Raw genomic sequence first — 17,915 nt, 5'->3', positions numbered from 1 at the left:
AAGGCACGAGAACAATGGAATGGGATATGAAAATGGAATACAAAAAATAGAACAATAAAATATAAATAACACACGTTGCGTGGCAACTGAAATGCACGAACACAAACCGCGCGAAAAGAAATGCCCTTATATGGTTATACGCCGAAAATAAATGCTTTCTATAGTGGGTAAATTTTACTATTGCTTATACGTATAAATGCCTCAAACTTTTTTATGTTTTTATCTATAACTTTCTTACATTAGGAGGTGCTTAATAACAAAATTTTAGTAAAAAGTCAAGGACTGGGAGAAATTATTTTTTTATTGAAACAGAGTTAGGCCTACATACACTCGAAAAACAGAAACGGGTAAATTTTACCCCATGGCAGTTCTAGTGTTAAGTGAGCCAGTACCTGTGGCAGCCATGCATGCCTAAATCATAACACCCCCACCACGTTTCACAGAGCGGGGGCTGCTATGCACCTCCGGAGGTTCCTTCTTTAGGCCTCCACACTTAGCTGTTGCCGTCACTCTGATGAAGGCAAATCTGGGTCTCCTCTGTCCACAACACTTTTTTCCAGAACTCTTTTAGGTACTTCTTATCAAACTGTGACCTGGCCATCCAGATCTTATGGCCTACTAGTGGTTTGCATCTTGCAGTGTAGCCTCTGTTTTTCTGTTCACTAAATCTTCTATGGCTAGTCGTCACTGGTGCATTCATGCCGTCTGATCTGCTGTATAAAATACCTCTTTAATAAAAGCTGAGAAATTGTATTTTGACCACATGTGAATTTTTTGATTACAAATCTAAAATTGTGGAGTACAGAGCCAGAAGAAATATGTCTTTGTCCCAAACATTATTGAGCTCACTGTATAATATATACATATACGGTATATTAGTTCTGCACAACTAGAAAGTCCTGCTCATGCTGTGCTTTATGTGCCCCCCCAGGTCTGACGCCATTTACTCGGCCTTGTACGACGGGACCGGGGTGATGGAGATCCTGAAGGGACACGAGTACCTCTCTCACCCCTTCGCCGTCTCCCTGTTCGAGGGCAGCATTTACTGGACCGACTGGAGGACCAACACCCTGGCCAAGGCCAACAAGTGGACCGGGCAGAACGTGACGGTGATCCAGAAGACCAGCGCCCAGCCGTTCGACCTGCAGATCTACCACCCCAGCAGACAGCCTCAGGGTGAGGAGCGTCTTCTCCTGCGTTCACTTCAAGCTTCTCCGCTTTTATTTTTCAGTTGTCACAGGTTTTTGTTGGCTGGATCTGTGCTTTCTGTTATTCTTCTTTGCTTAAAGTTCTCTCGCTGTGTCATGGCCGGTCTTCTCTGGTCGGGAGTCCCCAGCCACTGGTGCTTATTAAACGCGTTGATATTCTTCCTGAGTTAATGCTCAAGCAACCACTTTCAGCAAGGGAGATATTCTGTGCTACTGTGATCATATTTGCAAAAAGCTTAAAGTAGCAATAAATTTCGAAATAGGTTATTTGGAAACCAATCGTGTGTCCATAAGGGTGAACTGCAATCACAACCTAAAGCATGACACACCTCGCTAGTTTCTCTTGAGTGAAACTCCACCCCGTGGGTGGTTACCAGTTTCTCTCACAGCCTGTGTCTTTCTGTGTGCCAGTGGTACAGCGCGGAACATAGCGAGACAGGAAGCTTGCTATTGTTGCATCCAGAATGTAAAGCGATGAGTCTTGCATCAGACATGTAACGAATAATATATTTTTAATGCAATGTTGTATTCTGGTTCATCATCAAATTGGCTGTTTCCACCTCCGGTTAGTTGGTTTGAAAATTTGCTATTCATCAGTGGAGACTAGCTCTTTGAAATTTGTGATCGTTACTTGTAGATAGTGATTACTTTGTTTGACTTTGCGTGTTGTTTGACCTTATTTTGTTCGATTTTGTTCCTCCTTGTTTGTTTTCTGATTGGATTTTGTGTTTGACCATTGACTTGTTCTGTTCGACTCCGATTCTTCTTAGTCCTTCTGGTTTGTTTGCCTTAGTGGATTTTGTGTGTTTGACTCTGTTCGTTCAATTCGACCTCGACTCTGGTTTTGCCCCTCTGCATGTTGTATAGTGACCCCGACCTGGTAGTGTGTTCCCAGCAGGATTACAAATCCGTCCATCAGGACACTATTTTGTTATTTTTCCTTAATCATTTTTGAAGGTGATTCTGGGTGGAATTTTAAATCTCTAGTGGCGGTACGCTATTTGGACTCTTGTTCTCAGCCTGCAGATTAAGGGCTATATTTACTAAGCATGCGGCAAATTACCACCAGGGCCGTAAAATTCGGCATCGCCACATGTTCAATTTAGTGGGATATGAAACTGGTTATGCTCAGTTGCAGTGAGTTCATTTAAATGCACTGTCGGTATTTAAGAATCATCTTGCGCATTGCAAGAAAGCAATGCAATGGAGCGCAACAGAACGTTTAAGTTAATTGTATTTGGTACTACAGTGTGTAGTGACTGACTCTGGTACTACAGTGTGTGGTGACTGACTCTGTGGTACTACAGTGTGTAGTGACTGACTCTGGTACTACAGTGTGTAGTGACTGACTCTGTGGTACTACAGTGTGTAGTGACTGACTCTGGTACTACAGTGTGTAGTGACTGACTCTGTGGTATTACAGTGTGTGGTGACTGACTCTGTTATTACAGTGTGTGGTGACTGACTGTGTGGTTCTACAGTCTGTGGTGACTGACTCTGGTACTACAGTGTGTGGTGACTGACTCTGTGGTACTACAGTGTGTGGTGACTGACTCTGGTACTACAGTGTGTGGTGACTGACTCTGGTAGTACAGTGTGTAGTGACTGACTCTGTGGTATTACAGTGTGTGGTGACTGACTGTTATTACAGTGTGTGGTGACTGACTGTGTGGTTCTACAGTCTGTGGTGACTGACTCTGGTACTACAGTGTGTGGTGACTGACTCTGTGGTACTACAGTGTGTGGTGACTGACTCTGGTACTACAGTGTGTGGTGACTGACTCTGGTAGTACAGTGTGTGGTGACTGACTCTGTGGTACTACAGTGTGTGGTGACTGACTCTGGTACTACAGTGTGTGGTGACTGACTGTGTGGTTCTACAGTCTGTGGTGACTGACTCTGGTACTACAGTGTGTGGTGACTGACTGTGTGGTACTACAGTGTGTAGTATCTGATTGTTGATGACCACGCTCCACTACATTTAATTTCCCAACATTTTCCGGTACTGGTAAAAATAGCTAAATCACTCGTAGGTGCTATATTTTGTGAAACATTTCTGCAGTGTTCAACAAACGGCTTCATTTGAAATGATAGGGTTCTGATCGGTTTTCATGTATTCTTGTTACACTACAGAACAGTCAAAGCCACATTAATGACACACAGATCAGCTTATTCCATAAAGCAGTTATACATTCACATAAGCATTTACACCCCCAGCGCGCTTTAAAAACGGCCAACGGGAACAACGGGAGCTTGAGTGTGTTGCTGTGCGCCCTTATCGATCCGCGCCGTTTCGCTTTGTTTCCCCGGCAGCGTGGGAAGAGTTCCAAGCCTCACAGGCTGTTAATGGCCAGCTACGGCAATCGCACACCCGCTGTTTGTTTACACCGTGCGAGACGTCCAAGAAAAACAAATTTCCTCCCCGGGGGACGTGGCATGAAAGACTTGGACCCGCCCACGATTTTCTCATGGTCACTGCGTACAGGCATGAACTTGGACGCCATGTTTCCCGGCTGTATCCCAAGTTGTTAAAATGGCTTCAAATTATTCACGGTTTTTTTTTTTTTTGGTCTCGATTTTTCTTCTCAAACTTTGGTGAATTGGTGCCGTGCATAAAATTAATAAGCAGACTCCGGTTACGAACTGCACTGGTTCACTGCTTCGCCATGCTAGTTGTCCTGTCAGGTGGTTGATTGCCGGTTGAACTCTGTCGTGTATGTGCAAGTGAAATATAGACCGTTTAACTTTTCTATGTGTCCGTGATTCCTGTTTGAATCATCGTGCCTTTGTGTGCTTATGCTAAGAAGAACGATGCTGGTCCTGTTTTTTTTTTTTTTCTGTCTGTCTGTTGCGCACTGGAAAATGGTATTTTCTCCATATATTTCAACGTGCCTGAGCGGTTTGGTAATTTTGTGACTCGCCGTGCACCAAAGTGGGAGGGGAGCCACTGCTGGGGGTGTGTCAGTCAGTCTCGCATAGAGCAGTGAAATTATGGTCCCTCATCATAATTTCCGGGTCAGTCCGATCTGTCATTTGCACCCTTCGCCTCTCGCCTGCTCAGATCTAAGGCGTATGGCACAGGCCATCGTCCAGTGGATTGCTAATTTCGGCGATTTCTGAACGCATGTTTCTCAGTCTATTCAAGAGGCAATCAACAGTTTTTGTCGATAATATGCTTCCCAGTTTTACTTTGATATAAATCCCAAAAGGAAAAACAACTGCAAACTTTGAATTTATTATTAATTGTTTCATTTCTTTTTTTAATCATTTTAATTCCTGTATTTATTTCTATTTTAATTGGTTATGGCTGTTCTTATACTGAATTGTGATCCTGTGTTCTGTTTTTCTGTTTTCTTTTTTTTTTTACACCCGTCTGCAATGAGCAGAATGACTATAAATGCAACAATCTTTTAATTTTAATTGACTGTAGTTAAAATGATAGCGACAGTACTGGCACCAATTATGGATAGACTGCTTTAATAAACAGAGTTTGATAATTAATGCAGCATTTGGAACTATCTTGCTTTCTGGCATAATAAATGTAATATCAACATAAAACAAAAACGTAGATATAATTAGCATTTGAGTGAAACAAGTAACAAATAATAATTATTGCATATTCCAATATGCATTTGTTCATACCGACATAATTGAGCAGCCTAACATATCTTACTGGTGGAAATTTTAAGATCAGCTTGAACGTGTATTGCCAGCATTTTTATACATAAAATAATATTCATGTGAAGAAAATGATTTTTTGCATGTATACTTTTCTAATTACTGATGGTCACAGAGAGTCATCACCAGATATATAGGGAAGAACTGGCAGAACTGTGGAAATTTTCACTTTTTAATGAATTACTTAATGCAATCAAGAGCTGTGAAATTACACTACAAAGAGTGTACACTTGTCTGCAACAATAAGTCATATTAAGCTTGAGGTGGTCACAAATGGTTCATGTACAATTTAAACAAATGTTAACGTAGTCCGGTGTTACAACTGCAAAGTATGTGCGGGACACTTAGAACAGAGGTTACGAAAAATAACTGCATAAATCGTTAATATCTGCATATTTATGGGACAAATCACTGTTGGTTCTAAAGAGCATATTGTGCATGGATGTTTAAACCAGCAACCAAAGGAAGGTCATGTTTTTCTTTCATTTATTGCTAAAAAGAAGGTACGTATACGGGATTGGATCAGTTGTGGTTTTGTCATGTTTCAGGTCAAACCTGTGCTGATTTGGAACCAGGGGATAAATAGCCTAACTGAAATAAATGTATTTAAAGCACTTATGGGATGACAGAGTAGTATAATGGGTAAGAAAACAGGTTCGTAACCTAAAGGTAATAGGTTCAGTTGGATACTGCCGTTGTACCCTTGAGCAAGGTACTTAACCTGCATTGCTTCAGTATACAGGTATATTCAGCTGTATAAATGGATGCAATGTAAATGCTATATAAAAAGTTGTGTAAGTCCCTCTGGATAAAATAATCTTCTAGATGCCTGTAATGTTAAAACATGATGAAACCACCACTCATCCAGGCCTGCTCAGTTCAGTTAAGCCATGCCATTGTTGTAAATTAATGATGGACTCGTGTTATAATTTTTTCTTTCTTTCATTTGAGCAACACTGAGTGACTTCCTTTTATTTTGTTTACTAAAACTTCAAGATACTATTGCCATTATGTATTAGTTAAAGAGCATTTAAGCTATTTAGCTACAGATTTAATGGGAAATTAAAACTGACCCATTATAAACGTTTAGGCAATGTTCTAATTCTGACAGAAGAAAATTAGAACAAATTTTTCTTATGAGATTCATTCGAACACAATTTTTTTTTTTTAAATGACAGGCCAAAAGAACATCTTGTGAGAAGCATCTGATTAGTAAATCCTTATCCTCCTCGTCCATGGCAGCGGTGGACTACGGAAATTGTCAGCACGCCCTGCACAATGCACACGACTCGAATGCGCATGACACGAAGAGAATGAAAAGAGGCCGTTTGATTGGTTATTAGTAGATGCAGCTGCACCACGCCCACTGATAAGTCAGTATAACCCCGCCCAGTTTCCAGGCGTGCCGCGCACGTTACGCTGTGCGCCGCTCGTCTCTGGTCCCAAAAATATCCAACGAGGTGTGCTCCACGCCGCGCCGTTGGCTGTGCACATGCACCGTGTGACATTGAATTTGGGAAATAGAGCCCGTAAACTCACTGCACATTCAACATTCAATAACTGAATCTGAAGCACTCAAAACTTCAAATGATGAAAATACAAAATAAGGAAATCCTTAGGCCCTCAATGTCAGCATCATTTTTAACAATTTCCCTAAACTTTGATCCTCAAATAAATTCAACTGCACAAAAGGTGTTGGTGATTACTGAACTCGTCAAACTGTGTTTGTAAAATAAATAAAGAAAGAAATACGTTAATAAATAAATAAGGTAACTTCCAAGGTAATTGCTCTGTGATGAAGTGTTGTTGTAATTGTTAATTATGGGTTTTTTTACAGGCCTGACTGTTCTCATACTGCACTCTTGAGTCATTTAGTCATTGATGTCTGTGTTATATTGATTAAAAAATAGGTGGCATTCAAACCCTACTGCTTGCACTTATTGGATCTGACTCGAGTACTTGTTTTGTATTTTATTTTGAAGCCTTGTGATTTGGATGTATTTAAGTTATTAAGTCCCATAGCATCTTCAGCCAGGCCCATTTATTTTACCCAAAAATAGGAGCTCGTATTCTCTGAACGCTGTCCCGGTGGACACAAGTTATTGCTTGGTCCAGCTGCTCACAAATTAATGGCTCCATCCTTTTACTTACACTAATGTAACGTATTCCAATTTACTTTAAGAAAAATAAATAATGAATTAAATAGCTTTGTGACTGTTCTGCATAGATAAGCGCGCACGGATCGAGCCGCGGTTGTCACGGACGCCAGTGAGCGCGTCTAATCCAGTTTAAAGAGCCCTGTGGGAAAAGGATTGTTACGCCGAGTCCAGGCTAACCAACTGTGGCCTGTCGCCTAGCGTCCGGATGCCGTTCCCCAGTTTGGCCCCCGCGCGTCCGTGATGGACAGCGGTGTTTGGCGGAGGAGGCCGAGGGCCAAATGGCCGCCCGCGCTTCCTGTTTGGCGGCCTAACGGAGGGGAAACGGCGGGTTGGACGCGTGCCCGGGCCCCCTGGCCGGGGCTCTGGTTGTAAACACGTTATGTGTGGCGGGGAGAGCGCAGGCGTGCTAACAGGACCTGGGCCTCCAGGTTTGCGCTCCGCAGGGACTGCATATGACGGGTAGAAGAAGGGAAGAAAACGGAGGGTGGGGGGGGGGAAACGGGCACAATAAAAGTCCTTGGCGTTAGTTTGACCCTGATTGGCTGGTTTGTCGCAGGCCCGCCCTTCCTGTTTGACAAATTAGTTCTGAGTAGAGTGGGAAGTCTGGCCTGTTTTCAGGGGTAAATATAAATTAAATAATGGATTCATTATTGAATTCCCCTTTGTGGGAAATACTCCCTTTTTTTTACTGGTGATCTTGTAGCAGATTTATTTCTAACTCCTGAGATGTACTGTGGCTTATACGAGAATCATAAACACGGTCTTAAAGCTACTCTCCTGCTCTTGTAATGATTTAGCCGCAGTCAGAAGAATCGTATGAAATCACGGAAGCTGACTGCTCTGATCTTTTTTTAATGAACAGGAGGTAGAAGCAATGACACTTATTTTAGTGACAAGGGCTGATATACTTTTGATAAGAAACCGTGACGTGAGAAAACGTGAGTAATCCAGTGGTTTTCCTGCAGAATTGCTCTCTGTGGTTTAATCTGTACTCACTAAGCAGAAAGATAACAAAGCTATTTATATATAGTATAGAAGCATTTCCCACTGATATCAACTGAGGCATGACCAGCTAGATTTGTTCAAGTACACAAAGACAGTGAAATTATTTTTATAAAAATATAGCCTTTTTTTATTGAGACTAATAGAATAATTTGTGTGTGCATGCTGTTGTTTTTTTTTTTGGGGGGGGGGGGGTTGGGGTTGTGTGTGAACGTGTGTACTCGTTGTTTTTGGGGATTTCTTGGTAAGTCTGTCATAAACATTTCATTCCCGCAGCTGCAAACCCTTGTGAAGCAAACGAGGGGAGGGGCCCGTGCTCACACCTGTGTCTGATTAACTACAACCGAACGGCAACCTGCTCCTGCCCTTACCTGATGAAGCTGAGCCCCAACAACAGGTCCTGCTCCAGTGAGTATCAGCCCGTTCCTACAGCCTCCACACTTAAATCAGTAGCTTTCCTTTACCTGTAATTAAGTTCTTTAATCAACTCAGCACACTGTGTTTGTGAAGCACAACACTACCATTTAACTACTGTGTTTATTAGTTACTATTAACATATCAATTCTAGTGAACATTAACCAATTCATGTTAAATCCATCCCAATGCCTCAAATCATATTAGTCCTCTTATGCATTTTTGAACAGCAAATGTGATATCACGTGACCATGTGGGTATGGTCATATGTCCATCGAGAATTCGAATGAAACGGCCGTTACTCTCCCGCTTTGAATTCTCCGGCGCGTGTGAAAGCCGAATTTCCGTTGAGGCGGAATGCGACGCGGAATTCAGCTGTGATTCAAACGGCGGTTTGGCGTTGTTATTCCGGGGAGCCTGCAGAGAATGCAGGGACTGCTCTCTCTCAATGCTATTCTCAGTGTCAGTCACCCTGCTAATAGATTCCTTAAGGGAAGGTCAACATAACTGTTCATGGTGCTGGGCTGCCGCTCCAGTGGGCCATATTTCACATGGACGTGTTAATACAGTGATGTCTGTTCCCTGTGAAAAAATAATGTATTTATTGCGTGGGCTAGCAAGATGGTACTTCAGTTTATCCTCTGTTTAAGGATGCTTTTTCATGCATCACAAGCACCGTGTCATAGTCAAAATGCCATGTTATTTTTTTATTTATACTCAGATAAGGGACAGTAGGGGAAAGTTACCCATAGAGGTGACTTTAAAATCCAGGGCTACCGGTGATGTTCACCCTGGAGTACTACCTAATCAGTCAGTGTCAGAGTGTTAATCACAAAATAAGAACTCTGGAAAGGAAAGTCTGTAGAGGACAGTATATACTCTGTGCTTTGCTTTTTCAAATTAATATTTATTACTTGTGCTACTTTTTCTCCTATTGATTATGAAAGAGTAACCACACGAAACAAATAGATGCTGCTTATCTTGTCTCGTTAGAGATATTATTTTATTGTACTACAGTTTGCTCTCCTGTGAAGAACGTTATTTTCTGAGTTCCAAAATCTCTGACGTTTTTACGATGTTGGGAATCATTTCTAGTTTCTGTTTCCATTTTGTTTTCCTGGAATCAACATTAAAAACATTATGTTGTGAGGAAACGGTCCTTTGGTGGACACCAGTCTCATCAGAAGCGCGTATAATGGAGTTTGCAGTAGAGTTTGCTCTTAGTGTCGTGCTTTTTAAGGCACATTTCTCTGTGGCGTTTAAATTTATCATGTGCCCCCTTTGCCCCCCCCCCCCCCCCCTTCTGACATGCGTGATTAATATCGTCATTACGTGTCCATCTTGCACGTAAAATAGTCAGCCGTGTTCAATTGCCTGTCACTCATTTTAAATTATGTTTACGCGGTGTAATTAATGCACGGACTTACCGCGGGGTGTTTACAAAATGCTCGGCTGTCCTTGGACGGTAATAATCCCGCGGACGCTTAAACCATAATTATCACTCATGCTTTACGTTCGTGTCTCGGATATAAGATGAATTTACGCTTCGTTTGCTGCAGCGCTGAAGAGGTTCCTCCTGTACGCTCGGCGTTCGGAAATTCGCGGGGTGGATATCGACAACCCGTACCTCAACATCATAACGGCCCTGACCGTCCCGGATATCGACAACGTGTCGGTGGTGGATTACGACGCGCTGGAGGAGAGGATTTACTGGACCGACGTGAAGACCCAAACCATAAAGCGGGGCTTCATAAACGGGACCGCCATGGAAACGGTCGTCTCTGGAGGTAACGCCGCTTTCGATTTTTTTTTTTTAACGCGGCCGTTTCCAAGGACGCGCCTCCGATCTTCCCCCGTAAACTTGTGGCACGATGTGTTGAAATAGTATGGCGGTGATCCTCCGTTCGCATTCCTAAAAGGCCCGAGAGTTTCTGCAGGCTTTGTGAAGGATGGAAGGCACGTCTGCATCGCTCTGGGACACTAACGCCACCATGGGCCTGACGCACAGTGATAAGGCATTAAAAATGGCTTCCCATGCTAGCTGAATTTAATGGATGGACCTCATGGGGGTTTCCTGCTCTCCCCTCACCCAAACCTAGATAAGCATCTTTGTAGGATCTGAGCAAAAGTCTGAACACCTAGCTGATGTTTTTAGAAGTTTAAATCTGTCCCAGAGTTTGTACTGAAACTGTTCCTTGCTATTCTGTAATGTCAGGAAAAGTACTTTGACTAATCAGCGACATCTCATTGTGTACAATATGAATTGAAATGAAATTAATTATTTGTAAAAACCTGCATTGCACAGTAAGAGTACACACTTCTTGTTTAGTATAGTGGACTGATCAAATTTTAGGGCTCTACAGAAATGATTTTGCACACAAAACCTTCCAGATTACTTGTTTATTGTGTGTGTGTGTGTGTGTGCGTGTGTCTGTATGTCTGCATGTGTGTGTGTGTGAGAGAGAGAATGTGTGTGTGTGTGTGTGTGTGTGCCTGCGCATGTTTGTGTGTGTGTACATGTGCGTGTGTGTATGCAAAGTGTGTGTGTGTGTGTGTGTATGTTTACATTTATATGTATATTATTTGGGTGAGACACACATGTTCTTGTGTATGTTTCAGATATACTGAATGTCCGTGGGCTGGCCATAGACTGGCTGTCCCGGAACATGTACTGGCTGAGCTCAGAGAGTGATGAGACCCAGATAAGCGTGGCCCGGCTGGACGGGTCTCTGAAAACCTCCATCATTCACGGCATCGATAAGCCCAAGTGCCTGGTCCTACATCCAGTCAAGGGGTAAGTAGGAGAAATGACATTAACATGCAACAAGTAGGGGCCTCCAGTGGCGTATCCCATACAGCGCTTTCCACATGCTCATTGCAAGCCGCAACGTTGGCGGTTCGAGTCCGACCGCCGACCTTTGTCGCATGTCTCTCCCTCTCTCTCCTCCTAGCTCTTCCTGTCTCTCTACACTATCCTGTCTAATAAAGCTGAAAAAAGCCCCCCCCAAAAAAAACATGCAACAAGTAATGCTGTATGTAAGGCATCTATTTATTTATGTGAACAAATATGCATGTGGTATGTGAGTGTATATTAAAGCACAGAATGCAGTACATTGCTGCTTTATTGCATCATGTTGCATACATTATATCGGAGGAAATTTACATAATTACACACATTCAAAGTGTTACATTTATTCCTTGTATTCCCAGCTAAATTCATGCTACTTTTCAAGCATGTTTAAAGGTTGAGTTATCAGAAATTGGAAATTTATAAACATGTAGTACTTTTTAATAAGCCCTTATATAAGACCATTTAAAATGCACCATATTTCTACCCTTCTCTTTTATGCCAGAAGATTCATTGTGCTACTGTTATTGTTAGTGCTACTGTTACTATTATTATTATTATTATTATTATTACCTGTTGTATCTGAAAGTAATTTGGATAAGTTCATGAAGGTCACCAGTCACCAGACTTTGTGTTTGATGTGATAATGCATTAACAGGGCAGGGCGACATGAATGATTTTGTTTACCAGCTAATGACAGTCCCTAGGAAAGTTCTTTCATCCATGAAGTAATAATTTTGCACCTTCAGCATTATTCCGTAATATTTATGTATAACCATAACGACACAGACGCTGCATATGAGGCTGCACATACTCTAAATAACAGTGATGCCTGGATTTCATTTGATATTTCTTGTGTACATATGCCATACGATACTATCTCTCCAGTGAAGAATGAGGTTCTGTTTATATTTTTTTCCAAGGTCTCAGTCGGGTCTAAAATTAATGTAGCTTTAATTTATTGTATTGCTTTTATAATTTCTTTAAGGAAAATATACTGGACTGACGGCAACACGATAAACACAGCCAACATGGACGGAAGCAACAGCAAGATTCTGCAGCAGAACCAGAGAGACCCCGTAGGTAAGAGTCACATGACTGACCTCACACCTGTCCTCATACGTTAGTTTGAGTCACATGACTGTGCTCAGATCTGCCCTCATACGCTAGTGAGAATCACATGACTGAGATCACATCTGCCCTCATACGTTAGTGAGAATCATATGACTATGCTCAAATCTGTCCTTACACGTTAGTGAGAATCATGACTGTGCTCAAATCTGTCCTTATACGTTAGTGAGAGTCACATGACTGCGTTCAAATCTGTCCTTATATGTTAGTGAGAGTCACATGATCTGTTCAAACTGTCTTATACGTTAGTGAGAGTCACATAATGTCAAATCTGTCTTAAGTAGTAGAGCACATGACTGTGCTCAAATCTGTCCTTATACGTTAGTGAGAGTCACATGACTGTGCTCAAATCTGTCTTTATATGTTAGTGAGAGTCACATGACTGTGCTCAAATCTGTCCTTATACGTTAGTGAGAGTCACATGACTGTGCTCACTTCTGCCCTCATACGTTTTGAATTGAATTGAATAGATTTATTTTGAACATGTAACAATTAATAAGTAAGAAAACAAACACATACAAAAAAGAATGACTGATAAAATGAACAGTAAACATGTAAAGCAAATTCTCCATAACAAATAAATAATAGTACTGTCCGAAGATGGAAGAAGTAAGTGGAGTCACAGCTGCTCAATCTGCCTCATACGTTATGAGAGTCCATACTGGCTCAACTGCCTCATATGTAGTGAGAGTCACATGACTGAGCTCAAATCTGCCCTCATACGTTAGTGAGAATCACATGACTGTGCTCACACCTGCCCTCATACGTTAGTGAGAGTCACATGACTGAGCTCACACCTGCCCTCATACGTTAGTGAGAGTCACATGACTGAGCTCACATCTGCCCTCATACGTTAGTGAGAGTCACATGACTGAGCTCAAATCTGCCCTCATACGTTAGTGAGAATCACATGACTGTGCTCACACCTGCCCTCATACGTTAGTGAGAGTCACATGACTGTGCTCACACCTGCCCTCATACTTTAGTGAGAGTCACATGACTGTGCTCACACCTGCCCTCCAGCTTCATTGCACTGGACGACTCTAAATCAGGGCCTTCAGAAAGTGTTTCAGGACGTGCGTTCATTGTTTTTCTCATATGTCATTTTTGTGCTTTTGTGCAGGCTATTTTATGTATGCAATTCACAGACTCTGTATTTGAACTATTGGCCAGTTTGTTCTTATAAAATGGATTTTACTAGAACGTTTCATTTAAAGAGATGGCACTTCCTGCTTGAGCAGAATGAATAAAATGAAATGAAAGTAAATAAAACGCAGTTCATCCTTTGCCAGAGTCCTGTGACGCTGCCTCTTTAAGTCTCTCTCAGTGGCGTAGCGCCTTGTTCACAAACCCCCGCCGTCCCTGGGCACAGTCGCTGTTAATCCCCCTTGCAGGGTGTCAGCAGATGTTCCCTTTCTTTTTTGTACCCTCCTCCACCCTCGCCCCCCCCCAGCTGGGCACAGAGAGAATGGCTGTGTCATACGACTCACATGCTCACGTGGCGTGTGCACAGGACCTTACCTCGTTACCGCCACCAGCGGCTTCGTTGTCCCCTCAAGCAAGGAGACGAGGGGAAAATGACAAAAACAGCCGACTGCCCTGGCCATGAGCTACACGTGTTACCGCTGGACTCTCGCCACTGTCCTCCAGAACTGAATAACCCTCCGCTAACGCTCTGAAAGGCCGCGTTACACAACGCGCTATCTGATGCCGCTGGATGGCGAGGTTGTCTGCGACACAGGACCTGGCTGCCCTGCGCTAACACGAGAGCAGGATAAGAGGCTAGGGCGGGCTACTGCATCTAAACACTACGGGCTTCCCTCCAAAACCCCTCACATTTATTTCCATTTCATTACATTGCATTCATTTGGGAGATGCTTTTATCCTAAGCGACATACAATAAGTGCATACCGAAGGTCATTGGAACAAATACAAAACACAGGTCCGATAAGGCACAATACTCATTATGTAACAGCTATTCATAGCCATGAACACATTAAGTCCAGTTCACACAGTAAACATTACTCTGACCTATGCCAAGTCAACTAGGAGGCACCATAAGCTACAACATAAAGACACAACATTTATTTCCGTTTCAGTTCGGTCCCCATCGTGCGTCCTGAGACCATGACCGCTGCTCCACACCGACCCTATTCTTCACACGGTCCCGGTGTTTACGCCACAAATCTTCCGAACGCGTTTCGCAAGCGATCGGGGAAAAAGGACCGAAATTTAAATAGCAGCATTTGTAATTGTAGCGCGGGCCGGGGAGTCGTGAAAATGAATTATGCTCGCGGACGACCGTGACCTTTGGCGGCGCGACACCGCCGTAAACAAACCCGGCTCTCGGGGGATCGGACCGGAGATCAGAGTTATCCGGAACCATCTCTGGAGCGATCGCGCCGAGCTGTGCACCGAGCTGCCGCTCGTACCCGCGCACATCCACTCACATTCACGCAGGATCATCGGGGAGTGCTCTTTAGATCGCTTAAAGGTCACTGTTAGCTAAAACAATAAGTAGAGGTATAGCCATCTCGTCTTACTCATCTTCTTAATAAGAATAATAATAATGATAATAATAATAATAATAATATATAATTTTTTAATTGTAATATTATTGGCATCCATCTACAGCTATTTATGGCTACAATTGGATATGTTTTGCATGAAAAGTAAACAAATTAAATTAATTTAATTAATTAATTAACAGTACAGGCATTTAGCAGGTGCTCTTATCCGGAGCGACTTACACGACTTAACTTTTACATAGCATCCATTTATACAGCTGGATATATACTGAAGCAATGCAGGTTTTGTGTATCTTGCTCAAGGGTACAATGGCAGTGTCTTGTCCGGGAATTGAACCTGTGACCTTTTAGGCTACAAGGCCTGTTCCTTACCCATTGTACTACATTGCCCCCCCCCCTTTTTTTTAAAAGTGGCACCGCCCCAGGTGGCTGGCCGATGCCGAGGGGCTCCAGCTCTTCACCGGTGCTTTCCGACACGGCTGTGTAAAAGTAGAACTGGAGGCCTCCGTGTGGAGAGAAAGACGCAAATGCAAAAAAATGGTAAACTCATCCGCTGCGTTTGCCAAACTTAGTTTGAAGTCAGGAGAAGCGAAGATTAAATCGAGATGGGAGCAGACGCTCAGCGAGGGCGAGCCGGGGGAGCAGGGCGGGGTATGACAGAGCGCGTCGGCCAGTGATTTATCTGCCGGAGGTTTTCTGTGGCATCAGGGAAAAGCACTTTTTTATCTGGGAGAAGGTTTCAGGGTATTTTCGGGAGCCTGCAAAACAGTTCAAACGGTTCAGCAAAAACACGTGCCGCACAGACCGCGCGTGCCTGACCGGTGGGAGGTTTCCATCTCTGCGTTCGTCCCGCCCTGTGCGCTATTCTTACGGTCGGGGCTGTGACGGTCAGCCCGGGTCAGCCATGTTTCAGCCCTCGAGAGGAAAGAGGACGTGTGGCTCTTACGCACTGAGCTTCTCAAACCTGAACGCCTTCTTTCCAAATGCACAAATGCCCTTAGAGGGAGCGTTCGCTTTTTTTCCATCCAGACATAAGCCTTAGTCAACAGTGGATTTTTATTTTTATATTGCATGCCCTCTTACCCTGTCTCAGCTCAGAGATTGTATTTGTATCATTCTCAGACCACCAGGCCAACTTCAAGACATCTAAGTGATCTCTCTATAACTTGCTCCTCGATGGCAATGCAATTTTACTTCCCAATGGGGGAAGTAAAATTCCCATACCCAGTTCCAGTCTGGATTTGGAGCATTTACAGATTTTAATCATGGCTCTGTCCATCTCTCGTATGGCACTTTATCAAATGCCTTTTGAAAATCTAAGTATACAATATCATAAGCTTTGTTATAGTCAAAACACATGGTAGTTTCTTCAAAGAATACCAGAAGGTTTGTCAGACATGACCTCCCCTTGCAAAAACCATGCTAGCTATCCCTTAGGATGTTATTATTTTCAAAAAATGGTGGAGTCCAGTATTTTACATGTGATGCAAGTTAAACTGACAGGCCTGTAGTTTCCTGGATCAGTATGGACCCTTTCTTATATATTGGTATTATATTACCTTGCTTTCGGTCCTCAGGTATTTCTCCAGTTTCTAAAGACTGTCTAATAATACCTGCTACCTAACTCTATGAGTACCCTTGGGTTTATGCCATCAGGACCTGCTGCCTTATTTGTCTTGAATTTAAGTAATTTATCCAGTACTTTTTTGATCCTCTATCTCAACATCTGCTAAGACATTCTGTATACTGGAATAATGCTTCCAGTCTATTAGTAACCTCTTCGCTAGTAAAATTCTCAACAAAATAACAATTTATGGCACCAGCAATATCTTGTTCTGTTTATTAGTGATGGGTGTCATAGAGTGGTGGGTGGGCCATCAAGCAGGTTGGGTGTTTTGTTTTTTTATTTCTTCTGTATGTTGAAGTCCAAACTTGTTCTTGTACATGTGGAAATATATATATATATATATATGTATGTGTGTGTGTGTGTGTGTATATATATAATATATATTTTTTATTTTTATTTATTTTTTTATCACAAAACATGAAATGTATCCAGACTGAGGAAATAACCAACGCTTTTTTCCCATTCCAGGTCTGTCGATAGACTATGCGGAAAACAAGCTGTACTGGATAAGCTCTGGAAATGGGACGATCAACAGATGCAGCCTGGACGGCAGCAGCCTGGAGGCCATAGAGACCATGAGGAGGAGTCTGACCCGAGCCACGGCTCTGGCAGTTATGGGTGAGAGGCCGCTCGGGTCCCGGCTATTGATCGCGGAGCGAAGGGGGAAAGGAGCCGGATGAAGTAGCCGCTAAATGAAGCCGTTTGCGGCGCGGAGCCTCAGACGCGTTCGCGTCGCGCACCGCGGCGTGTGGAACGGCTCTGGCGGCAGGCCCATAACACAATTAACAGCGCTGACGGGGACGGTCGCTTTCGTGATGAATACGTGGCGATTTACATTCGCCGGAGATCTGAGCGCTTTTGTTCAGACTGTATTTTGCGCGACGGGTGCTTAGTCTGATTTATCGAGCTTTTCGCTCATTAAAGTTGCCGGCGTATCGACGGGAACGGTTTGATCGCGTGAGTTATGGCTCTGATAATGCAGGATTACATTTTTCAGATGTTACACTGCACAGGAATAGGATTAGAGATGCTTTATCTCCTGTTAATATGATTCCAAATCAATACGGGTTTACACATTAATTATGAGATGAATGCAATGTGTGATGCAGTGGGTTTTATGTAATTAGCCTTTGTGCTCACACGTGCTGTCATGGAAATGTACGCAACATTGATTCCAGTTAGTCCTAGGTGCTTTCTGTCCACAAGGCCTCTCCTAATGACTAGTGAGAGATGTTGCTCATGCACTGGAGAATCCCCCTTCAAAAAGGGGGTTTAAGCCCCTATGTATCGTCTCCTTTTTTAACACAAGCCTGAAAATGA

At 43.0% G+C, this 17,915-nt stretch overlaps 1 protein-coding gene across 1 annotated transcript in view; it reads left to right on the top strand.

The window, feature by feature from the left end:
• LOC135241237 (low-density lipoprotein receptor-related protein 1B-like) overlaps positions 1-17,915 on the top strand; it is a 457,371-nt gene that overhangs the window by 262,095 nt on the left and 177,361 nt on the right. Inside the window, exons 28-33 of the mRNA XM_064311460.1 lie at positions 932-1,176; positions 8,324-8,455; positions 10,021-10,248; positions 11,081-11,255; positions 12,298-12,392; positions 17,064-17,213. Coding sequence (XP_064167530.1) covers positions 932-1,176; positions 8,324-8,455; positions 10,021-10,248; positions 11,081-11,255; positions 12,298-12,392; positions 17,064-17,213 — 1,025 coding nt within the window. The remainder of the gene's footprint in view (positions 1-931; positions 1,177-8,323; positions 8,456-10,020; positions 10,249-11,080; positions 11,256-12,297; positions 12,393-17,063; positions 17,214-17,915) is intronic.

The sequence above is a fragment of the Anguilla rostrata genome, chromosome 15, assembly GCF_018555375.3.
Source record: "Anguilla rostrata isolate EN2019 chromosome 15, ASM1855537v3, whole genome shotgun sequence".
Lineage (NCBI taxonomy): Eukaryota > Metazoa > Chordata > Actinopteri > Anguilliformes > Anguillidae > Anguilla > Anguilla rostrata.
The sequence above is the reverse complement of the archived record's forward strand: the minus strand, read 5'-3'. Positions and strand labels throughout refer to the sequence as shown.